Source organism: Bidens hawaiensis, unplaced genomic scaffold (assembly GCF_021521415.1).
Source record: "Bidens hawaiensis isolate Kalapana, Puna unplaced genomic scaffold, B.hawaiensis_p1.1 tig00049292_1, whole genome shotgun sequence".
NCBI lineage: Eukaryota > Viridiplantae > Streptophyta > Magnoliopsida > Asterales > Asteraceae > Bidens > Bidens hawaiensis.
This window is the reverse complement of record NW_027498834.1, coordinates 27,690-39,002: the sequence shown is the minus strand read 5'-3', so window position 1 is coordinate 39,002 and position 11,313 is coordinate 27,690. Positions and strand designations below refer to the sequence as shown.

Here is an 11,313-nt window from a genome sequence, read left to right as displayed (position 1 = left end):
GTTTGAAATGATTTCTAGGTTCCTTTTCACTTGAAGTCTTCTACTTCTACCATGCATTATCGCTAATAATTTCAAGAAATAAGGTTATTCTTGACTATCATATATTATAAAAATCGATTAAAGATATTTTGAAAACCAGCCCGCTATATTCGTAATACCAACCGTTAGAAGTTGACTTATAACATCTTTTAATCTTTTTCGAGAGGAAAAAGGTTGCTTTTACACAATAACCAAATGGTTGACTTTATGAAACTTAATGTAGTAGGTCTAGATGACACATTCAGTTGTCAAGGATAGGTGGGGTGAGTGTGGTTAGTATTTATGGTTGTATGTTGACTTGTGAATTCAAAGAAAAGTCATTTGCAGTTACGATAAAAGAAAAAAGTCAAAATGAAGTACAAAAACAGTCCTTAGACTTTGTCTAGGCTAACTTTTCTAGGGTTTTCTTTTTTTTTCTTTTTTTTGGAACGGTCATTTGAATCACTGACGAGCTACTGACCCATCTAGTTATCTTCATTCTCGGAAGGAACCCTACCATAAAATGAGAAAACCGTCTAACTTAACCTGAAATCTCATATTTGTTGTCACAAGTGTGACTTGAACCTAACATGCTAACACTAAAGGTGGGCGAAACACTTGGTTTTGGACCTTACCAGGAACCGGTCCTACTAGCTTGACCTTCAGCCCGAACCAGGTTTCGGTCAAAAACCGAAAATACACAGACCGATTCCTATCTAATCGGATTCTTAACTTTTGTTGACCAAACCGAAATCTTTATTACGCATATCTGGTTCTAGAAAAAAACGGTTTTACCCACCTCTAGCTAGCACCTCTCCCTTTTCAAATTAAAGTATTTAAATGTCTTAATCACTTGGGCTGTAATCATAGACAAAATTAGAATAAAATAACGTTGTTTTTTAACCTATGATATTATGTGAAGTTAAATTTTAGAAAAAGATAACGGTGTTTTTTAACGTGTGATGTTATGGTTAAGTTAATTTCTTGGTATGTTAAAAAAACCAAAAACATAAAAAAAAACAAAAAAAAAACAATTTATTGTTTCAAAAGTTTAGTCCAATTTGCAGCATTTTTATAACTATTAAGTACCTTTCTCGTTACTGTTTAGTTTACTATAAAATGAAGGGTAAAATGGACAAAACTTTTAGAATTAATAGCAAAAATAATAATAAGCATATATTCATGACTATAGTGCAAAATTAGGCATCTAAACAACAAAATTCATCAAATTCATGACTATAGTGCAAAATTATCATCATAGTCCAACAACAAAATTCATAATCCAAATCTAAACAAATCCATCATATTCATTATAATATTTATATATAAAAAATATATAGCATGTTCGTCACTAAATCCCACAATCAAACAAATTCATCAAATCCACATTGAGTGAAAGAATGAGACGTCAAAGAAATTAAAATGTCTAAAACAAATACGTTATCCCACTAAGAGTAATAGAAAATGTATTTTAAAAACACTGTTCAACTTAATTAATTTAAGAAAAAAAATAATTAGAACTGGTAATTTTTTTTAACATTTTGAGTATCCAATATACATACATGAGAAACTCTATAAAATAATACACTTGAGACCACCAAAATTTATTAATTTATATTAGAATACTTAGTTTACAAACATTTTTCAAGCTTCCACTTAATTATTGTATACAATGCAACGGATGTCGAAGATGTTCTGACTCACCCAGAAGAAAATATAGTTGCACAGTTGTTGACTGATAAAGAAATTATTGAAAGCGTTATTGGAATTAATAAAGATGATATCGATGAAGAAGATGATGAAAGTTCTACAATGGAGCCCCCTTCGCGAAACGAAGCTATTAAAGCGGCAATCACATTGAACAATTTCTTGTTGAGCTATGAGAAAACAACACCAGAAGTTCTTACCATGCTAAGAAAAATTAGAGACGAGATTCAAGGGGAAATTGATTTCAACAAAAAACAAAAGACAATTAAGTCATTTTTCAAGAAACCTTCATAAATCATTCATGTAATATGCTATATATAAGGAATTATTAATTTATATTTTATATGGGGTCTAAAGAAATTATCAAAAATGTATTATCTTATAATTTTAGCGAATTATTAATTTAGCACCCTATCCCCGAGTCGGGACCGGCAAAAAATATTATCTTAGAGAGTAAATAATCGAGTATTAATTTATCGAGTTTCTACTGTACATATAAGTCTTAAAACACGTATACACATGTTATAGTTATAAGATGGTCACAACATACGAATAAAACGCATATAGAAGACGTAGCATCGTTTATTATAAATGTATCTATTCTAGTTAAATTCAAAACCCTACATGGACAAAGATGACACACAAATGAAGTTGATGGCAATCTTATGATCTCACTTAATCTTTATGATCTCACTTAATCCAACATGACGAAAGACCTTTACGGTATCAATATATCTTTGCCCTAATAATTAACGACTTGAGTCTTAAAAAAAAAGTTTTGAGTTTTCTAAACTTTAACCTGTTGGCCGACGCTAATATCAACTAAATAAATGTATAAGAACAGTCCAAACTTTCAATTTATGTTCTTTCATTAACTTTTTTTTCTAATGGAGTCTAACCCGATTATTTTTTATGATGTGGATGATAGTGAGTCCCACCACACCAAAATAATCTAACAAAAATATAGATGGTGGGACCCACCACCATATTCACTACCAGACAACCACCATTGATTGGTACCACACCACCCAACATCACCACCATCGTCGCACAACACCACCCAGCATTGCCAACCACCACTGCTTCCTAACATACCCTTTCCTTTTAGCCGAAAATCGCCAATGCAAACCACCACCACCAGTCTCATATGTTTGTCGTTAGTATCACAGTGACTCGAATATAGATTTTATGGAGTTTAATTGCGAGAAACAGATAAAAAAGATGGGAATTGGGTAGGCCAATGTACCCGGGGGAATATGGTAAGGTGGTGGGGTCGAAGGTGATGTCGTTGCTAGAGATGTAAGGAGTGGGGCCGGGTAGGGTAATTTTGAAGATGAATCGAGTGGGGAATGAAACAATGGTGTTTTATGAGTAGTCAAGGAATTGGATAGGGTGTAAGAATGGAGGATTCTGTCAGTTATGTAGTGTGATCGGCAAATGCATGTGCAGAGTTCTTAGGTTAGAATGATGGAGGTGTTGTTGAAATATCCATAGCCAAATAGGGTTAGGTTTTTTGTAATGAGCATGAAAATGGAGGTACGTGTACGTCCCACTATCATCCATGTCATAAAAACTAATTGGAATACATTTCGTTAGAAAAAAGCCCAGTAGAAAAAAAAATAGGTTGAAAGTTAGAACTTTCCTCATACATGTCTTTAACTAGGATTAACACCAGCTAATAACTCGAAGTTTGAATTATTAAAATTCAATTTTCCTATTTAAAAAACTAAAACAACTAAGCACAGAAATTGCTAGTCAATGGGGTGCTATAGAATAATTCATGAATATAAGAGGGTGAAAGTGTAACTAATCATTTCATAAATAAACACTCTTTTGGCAAATTTACCCTTTCTTGCTTATTACCACTTCAAGTAGTGGTTTCTAGGGTTTCCAAAATTGGGTCATCAATTTGACACCAACAAAACCATCACAATCCAATTTCAATTCGCCACGAATTGATTCAAAATCAAGACTTTTTAATGGGTTTTCATGTTAATCAAGAAATGATCATGGGTTTTGTGCAGATTACTGAACCTGCAATGAAATTAAAGAGAAAGATGAAGTTGTTTTGATTACTATTGGGCAGAATTTTGTGGGTTTTGTTTTGTTTTGTTTTGTATATATTTATTTGGTGTTTAAGTATGGCTGCTGGCAATGGTTTTTCACCATCATGTGTGATTGTAGAAGATGGTTTTGATAATAATATTTCTTCTGGGGTGGAAGAAAGATCAAAGAATTCGGACCCGGAGGTTGGGAAACCGCCAAGACATTTGTCGGTTGTTCGGCGTAGCATGAGCATGTTGCCGCCTTCAAATCCGGTATAACCGACTATTTAGTGAATTGATCGTGAACTGTTCAACAGGAAGTTTGTTAATTTAATAAACGGATGAACATGAATAAAAAAGTTTGTTCATTTTGATAAATGAAAGAACATGAATACATGTCTTGTTCGTTTGTTTATGTCTGTTCATTTAAATTCGTTTATGTTTGTTCGTTTACGTTTGATAGTTTGCATTTGTTTAAGTTTGTTCATTTAAATTATTTAATATATTCATTTAAATTTTGTAGGCCCATTACAATTTATTCTAGTTTTAATTACTTTTTAGGCCCAACACATTAATGTTCACATTCACTTTTAATTGGTTTACCTTAGTTATGTTGTTCGTTTATATTGTTAGCTAACGAACATAAATAAACACAAACACACTCATTTTCTTAACAAACGATAAAGAAAACTTTGTTCGAGTTTGCTCTTTTGTCTGGTTAAATATAAGCCTACATACACGAACATGCTCCATTCGTGTTCGTTCGGTTCTTTACAAGCCTATATTTTAGTTTTGAAAACTTGACTAAAACATGTAATTATGTTGTCAAGATTTTTAGTTTTTCATTCATGTTATCATTTATTGACTTTTTGTAAGTAATTCTGCCAGGACTATGACCTTGGGATTATTGGGGATTCTGAATATATCCCGGTGATGATTCGATCAGGAAGTTGTTCCGAAAAAGGACCAAAGGAATACATGGAAGATGAACATTTATGTGTAGACAACCTTCTAGAACATTTAGACACGATAGAAGGCTTACCTCCACTCGGAGCATTCTATGGAGTATGTATATAAAAACAAATCAAGTGTTTGTGATTTTCAATTAATTTGTTATATATATTATTAAAAGTTAACGGTTGTGATTTGATGTGAACAGGTTTTTGATGGGCATGGTGGAACAGATGCTGCATTTTATGTTAGAAAGAACATATTGAAGTTCATAATTGAGGATCCACAGTTCCCGGGTTGTTTGAAGAAGGCGATAAGAAATGCATACATAAAAGCCGATCAAGCGTTTGCAGAAAACAGTATTGTTGATATATCTTCTGGAACCACTGCATTGACCGCTCTTGTTTTTGGAAGGTAGGTGAGCCTCTTCTTGTTTTCATACATGCCCGGTCAAGTGAGCCGAGTGACGGTCAAATTGGGCAGCCTCTAGTTAGGTTGACCAAGAACACTTTTTGTCAAAAATATATAATCTTTTTGGAAATTTTTAGTGTGCCAAGTATTTAGTTACAATCTAGTTTTTGTTTGAATATAATAGAAAATTTTTGCATTGAAAATTCACTTTGGTTGACTTTTCGCTCGTGTGACTCCTTCGTAATGAAACATAAGTCAAATTGACTCATTCATATTAGGGGTCAGCTTTATGCTCAAACCGAACCAATAACCGAAATTTCGGTTTTTGAAATTTTGAAAACCGATCGTTTCAGTTTTTTTGATTTGGGTTTGGTTTGGTTTTACCATTTTGGGCTTGAAATTTTTGGCAAGAAAAAAAAAACTGGCCCAAAATAATGAATTTGAGCCAAATCTTTTTTTTCTTTTAATTATTACAATTAATATTTTTTATACATTTGGGCTAAAATGTTTGGATTACACTATTTATTAAATTTTTATAATTACTTAAATTTCAAAATGAAAAACCATAAATTTTGTTCGCTTTGGTTTTTTGGGTTTAATTTACATGCGAAACCAAACTAAAAGTTCGGTTTCAAGTTTCAACTAAAACATATAACCAAACAGTTGGTTTTTGTTTGGTTTGTTTATTTTGGTTTATTCGGTTATAGATCGGGTTTTTAGGTTTCATGCACACCCTAGTTCGTATTCACACAAATACATCTCAATTTGTCTTTAATTTATAAATCTGCATTGTTCAGGACGATGATAGTTGCAAATGCTGGTGATTGTCGGGCGGTTTTAGGAAAACTAGGCAAAGCAATAGAATTATCAAACGACCACAAGCCAAACAGTATATCAGAAAAGCATAGAATCGAACAGCTCGGTGGTGTAATTTATGACGGGTACTTAAACGGTCAATTAACAGTGTCCCGAGCTCTTGGTGATTGGCACATGAAAGGCCCGAAAGGCTCTGCGTGCCCATTAAGTGCGGACCCGGAGTTGCAAGAAATATTATTGATGGAAGATGATGAGTTTCTGATAATGGGATGTGATGGATTGTGGGATGCCATGAGTAGTCAATGTGCGGTGACAATAGCCAGAAAGGAATTAATGATTCATAATGACCCGGAAAGATGCTCGAGAGTGCTCGTTTGTGAAGCGCTTAAACGGAATAAGTGTGACAATTTAACGGTGATTGTGATATGTTTTTCACCAGATCCACCACCTTGGATTGAGATTCAATCTCAAATGGGACATAGGAGTGTTTGTTTAGAAGGGTTAAACTTTCTTAAGGGTGCTTTAGATGGTAATTTGTGACTTTTGTGTTTATAATGCGTGTACTTGTTTTGGGGAAATATGATGGAAATCCGATATTATCGATCTTTTTGTATATGATTCGGGAATATATGTCAAATAGAGGCGTCAATTATGTTGGCCGGTGGGTTGACAAGTTGAATTATTTAATAAACCAAATACGACTCATTAGATTATTTGTGTTAAAAACATCAACCATAATTCGGACATACTTAAAATAGAGTAACTCGTATATATAATTACTCTACTTGATTATCATGTTTAGCATGTTAATTTCATTTGTATTTGATCATAACCCTATATATATAATGTGTATAAAATATGAAAAACAGAAAACTAGATAATATATATCTGGTTATATGTAAAAATATAATTACACTGTATATAAATACTAATTAAAAATGTAAAAAATTAATTTCTAAATTATAAACAGCCTTAAATGAAGTTTGAGAAACTACTTAGAGTCTAACTCGAGCTAGAGAAATAGAGCTCGAACCGAGCCGAGCTCGAGCCTAGTCAAGCTCAGGTTTGGCTCGCTTAAACCCCAAGTTGTAAATGCGTTAATCAGGCTGGCATGTTTTTAATAAATTAGTTAAACGTGACGTAAGTCAGCATGTTTAATCAAACAGGTCATCCGAAACGCAACTCGTGTGTTAAAACAAGTTAGACATGACAACCACAAACCTAATTAACTTCATGTCAGATATTCCCATATCAGGACATGTTTTTGTGGCTTGGAATGTGTTATGAACCAAATTTAGGTTACTCAACTGGATCAATTAATTAAAATACGAAGATTACAAAAAGATGTGTCCTGTTTTCGGTCTAAATTGTTCACATATTGAACTCGTACAATGGGTTCAAAGCTTACATAATGTGTATTGTAATGTAATTCCTAAGTGTTCTTTAGCTTCGCTTCTTCACGAGCAGTTCATACCATTCCATGATCACAGGTTCTCAAAGTTCACCATGAACTTCATCATCTTCTTCATCGTGGCTTGACTCATGCTTATGACTGCAGACAAACGTTAAGACATCAGATTCTTTCTTTCGAGCCATCATTATGTTTTATCTTTATTAACAACAAATGATTTGAAAATATCAAATTATACTTTTAATGCATAAAATCATTTTATTGAAAAAATAAAGTATAAAACTGAACCCAATCACCAAAAGATTTAAAATTTACCTTGAGGATGAGCTGCAATGTTTGCTAAGGTCGTGACATAAAACTTTGCTCACCTCTCCTACTTTAACCGATCCTTTCTTTATCAATTCTGCCAGCTGTGGTTATAAACCATAACAGACGAGTAAGCACATAAGAAAAAAATAATAAAATGTTCCAGGTCAAGACATGTTGAGTAACGCGTCAATATGGTCCAGATAAATTTTGAATACCGTCCGGACCATATTGTCACATAACATCTTTTGTTCAAAATTTTAATCATAAAAAGGTGCTAAATTAATTCAAAATTCAATTATAAAACAAGTTGTAGAAAGCATTGACTCACGTCATCTTCGGTTTCCTCAAGCAATCTGGAATAGGTATACAAAACAAATTAAACATGCTGGTATATTTTTACATGTAAACAACATACAAGATTGAATATGTTTTGGTGAATTGATTTTATATCTCACCTTCCACAATAAGAGGATATCTCCTTTGAGTAAGCACGCAATTCTTGCTTATCTGGAAAATGAAATGAAAACTTACATGAGAAAATACCTTTTTTGTAAAATATATAAAGCATTTACATAAACAATCATGTTGGTTTAGTCACTAGGGATGATATAGTCCTGTTAAGCTAAACTATAACTGTATAAGACAAGCTTACTGAAAGAAGTTTCACCAATACATACTGCTAGTGATGTTATCCCAGTCATCCACTTTCATCCATATTCTTTTATTTGAATCTACCTGCATAAATGGCCACAAAGCACCATTGTTAATATCAGATATATATGTTTAAGCAGTTATTAATTATTTATATTAGATATATGATATGTTTAAGCACGCACCTTCTGAAGAGTATAGTCTTGCATCTTATCACAAAGCCCATCCAGGAGGTCAACCACTCTCAGATCACTGACTCTGTATAACACAAGTTAGTTAATTTAGTAAACAAATGTTGATTCATCTGATCACTGCAAAAGTTTCTAGCTTTAGTACAGAGTGGTAATTGTTTTGAAATATTACTTGTAATCGATCACTTTTCCTTGGCGTTGACCTTTGGAATCCAATCGGTTTCTCAAGTCCAGATGATTTTTTGGTTTCTCCTGGAAAGATACAAAAAATAAAATTAATAATAATTAAAAATATATAGGATTTATGTTATAAATTCTTCATAAATATGATGCGGGAATGAAATCATGCATTTGCAAGAAAGCAAAAAGGCATACCTTTATCATTCCTTGTTCCAGCTCCTCCTGCAAAATTTAAAACCAGTTGATGAATTCAAATTTTTACCATAAAGGCTCACTTAAGAAGGTGTGTCATTGAGAATGTGCATGTATTAAAATTCAACTTCCAGTGGATAAATGTTAAAGTTCACATTATAGCACCTATGATAAGCTTTGTTGTTAACAAAACAAATCGTGGAACCTAATTTTAATTCTACACAATACATCTCTTCATCCATCTTCAACTAAAAAACTCACCAGTCAGTCAATTTAAACTTTGTATTATAGCCTTATAGGGTCACATGCTCAATTCACGCAAAATCTAGTTCCGGATTGCTAGAACGAATTGCAGACAGCGAGCAGAGCCGCTCACGAGCTACTCGAGATCAAATTGATAAAAGGCTCGATATGAGCCCAGCTTATCAAGCCCGAGTTGATCCCAAGCCTCAAATAAAGCTCGTTTAGTTATCTGCCCAAGCTTCAACTTTGTATGGGGAAGATGGTTTAGGCTCGCCGAGCATCAACAAGCCTAGTGTATTTTTAAGTTACAACTCTTTTCTACTTCTATGTATTTGTTTCACACTACACAGCTAAGCTCGAGCCAAGCTTTGGCTCATTTAAGCTGGTACTGCACACGAACTCGAGCCGAGCCTAGGCTTGTTAAGGTTTTTATCAAAACACATACATATAATTAAAATAGTATATGAATTAATCTATTAATCAATAAATAGTAAATGAACCAAGCCTTAGCCGCGCATGACCTTGAAAAAAATGATTCCAGAGTCGAGCTCGAGCTTTAGAAATACAGCTCGAAACAAGCCAAGCTCAAGTGCTGGTAAGTCAAACGAGCCGAGCTCGAGCCTAGTCTCGGTTCCGCTCGTGTACACCCCTAATTAGTAATTAAAAACTATTTAATAGACATTCAGATACTTACTTCTATTTTCGTTACGAGTATTACCAAAATAAAAGTTAAATCTACTAATTACTTGTAAGGATTCATACAATTTCTCCAATCAGAAAATCAATTAGATAGGAAATAAGAACCAGATCGGACAATTACAAAACCTAAATGAACGAATTGTAACTGATTACTATTTACTTACAGCTACGGCATTACACGCTCTGCATTTATCATGAATCGAATGAGCAAATGATAATAAAGACACGAATACAGTCACGGCAAAGATCAACCGCCTCAACGCCACCGTCATCTTCGGTTATAATATTCTGCCGGTGTAAATCTACACACACACTGAAACACGCACTTATTCCGTGAACTGACCGCTGACCGGAGATTTTCGTTACGTGGAAGACGAGTATTTCGACCAATTGTAAGGAGACACCTGGCGGAGGATGGTAGGGTCTTGACACGTAAGATTAATTGTATTGTTCATTTAGCACCCCTTGAGTTTCGACTGTTGTAAAATATACCTCGTCTTTTGATGCCAGAGTTTTTATTAAGTCACATGCTTAACCAATGTTTGTCATCGGATTTGAACCCTTGACATTTAAGGAATGAAGCACCTTGGCCAGCAAACAGGGGGCACTAGCGGCCAGGCCTTGCCACGCTGGTCATGTACACCACAAAGCCAACCAGCGAGATGAGATACGAACAATAAAGCGTGGGGGATGACCATTTGAAGTGGGGATAAGCTTGCATATTCATTTGGTGTGTGCTTGATATATGTTGTAGACTACATATTCACAATGAAGAAAAAGCTATGGCATGTTTGTTGTTTTACTACAACATGGGTTTTTTTTATAAGACATTACCTGAGCTTTTTCATAAAAGTTATTTTCTGGTCTAAATGTATTTTTTTGGCACAATTTATTAAGTTCATTTGTTTTTAGATGGTTTAATGCTTTACTTGTTATAAATATGAAAGTAATTTGTATATAATTATCTTTTATTATAAAATTTATATTTTAATTTATATTGTTATTTCACATTTTTAAGAACAAAAAAAAATAAAGAAAAAGAAAAAAGAAACTCGCTGAAGCCTTGCTCGATGGAGCAATATCAGAAGATAAATTCTGAAAATGACTTCAACTACAACATACAGTCTTAGACTAAATAGTATTTGGTTTTAACTTATGATGATATTATGTACATAAATTTGTAATCCATTAACACATTCACATAATGATATCATATATTTAACTCATGATAATGATAACATTTACATAAGTTTGTAATCCATTACTAATAACACTTTTTTAAATGAGAACTAAAGAAATCTAATCAAAATTGTATTACATGTATAGATAAAAGATAGAATACAAAAATCTTTATCATACATTAACGTACGCGACTACAATATCCGTGGATTTCAGAAACATACAAACCCTAAATCAAACTTTCCTCCTTTGTCAATCTCATCCTCCTCTGTCAATCCATCTCCACCACCACCTTCCACCACTCGCATGC

The 11,313-nt window shown here is 33.5% G+C and overlaps 2 protein-coding genes across 2 annotated transcripts; one reads left to right on the top strand and one right to left on the bottom strand.

Annotated features, from left to right (window-relative positions):
* Window positions 1-3,584: 3,584 nt before the first annotated feature.
* LOC143597966 (putative protein phosphatase 2C 27) lies at window positions 3,585-6,539 on the top strand. The gene is made up of 4 exons (XM_077076321.1): window positions 3,585-4,043; window positions 4,659-4,835; window positions 4,930-5,135; window positions 5,930-6,539. The coding sequence occupies exons 1-4, from the start codon at window positions 3,867-3,869 to the stop codon at window positions 6,486-6,488; spliced, it is 1,119 nt and encodes a 372-aa protein (XP_076932436.1). The 5' UTR covers window positions 3,585-3,866; the 3' UTR covers window positions 6,489-6,539.
* Window positions 6,540-7,173: 634 nt separating this feature from the next.
* On the bottom strand, window positions 7,174-10,125 carry LOC143597965 (uncharacterized). Its single transcript, XM_077076320.1, has 9 exons — window positions 9,989-10,125; window positions 8,886-8,912; window positions 8,683-8,762; window positions 8,505-8,577; window positions 8,346-8,403; window positions 8,124-8,175; window positions 7,997-8,021; window positions 7,675-7,769; window positions 7,174-7,500 (listed from the first exon to the last, which is right to left on the bottom strand). The coding sequence occupies exons 1-9, from the start codon at window positions 10,094-10,096 to the stop codon at window positions 7,443-7,445; spliced, it is 576 nt and encodes a 191-aa protein (XP_076932435.1). The 5' UTR covers window positions 10,097-10,125; the 3' UTR covers window positions 7,174-7,442.
* Window positions 10,126-11,313: the final 1,188 nt, after the last annotated feature.

Excerpts from the sequence above, each read along its gene's own strand:
- LOC143597966 (XM_077076321.1), top strand. The coding sequence starts at position 3,867 with ATGGCTGCTGGCAATGGTTTTTCACCATCATGTGTGATTGTAGAAGAT. Across the intron at positions 4,836-4,929 it reads CACTCGGAGCATTCTATGGA|GTTTTTGATGGGCATGGTGG; the intron begins GTATGTATATAA and ends TGATGTGAACAG. Across the intron at positions 5,136-5,929 it reads ACCGCTCTTGTTTTTGGAAG|GACGATGATAGTTGCAAATG; the intron begins GTAGGTGAGCCT and ends TGCATTGTTCAG.
- LOC143597965 (XM_077076320.1), bottom strand. The coding sequence starts at position 10,096 with ATGACGGTGGCGTTGAGGCGGTTGATCTTTGCCGTGACTGTATTCGTG. Across the intron at positions 8,913-9,988 it reads GAGCGTGTAATGCCGTAGCT|GAGGAGCTGGAACAAGGAAT; the intron begins GTAAGTAAATAG and ends TAAATTTTGCAG. Across the intron at positions 8,022-8,123 it reads ATATCCTCTTATTGTGGAAG|ATTGCTTGAGGAAACCGAAG; the intron begins GTGAGATATAAA and ends TACCTATTCCAG.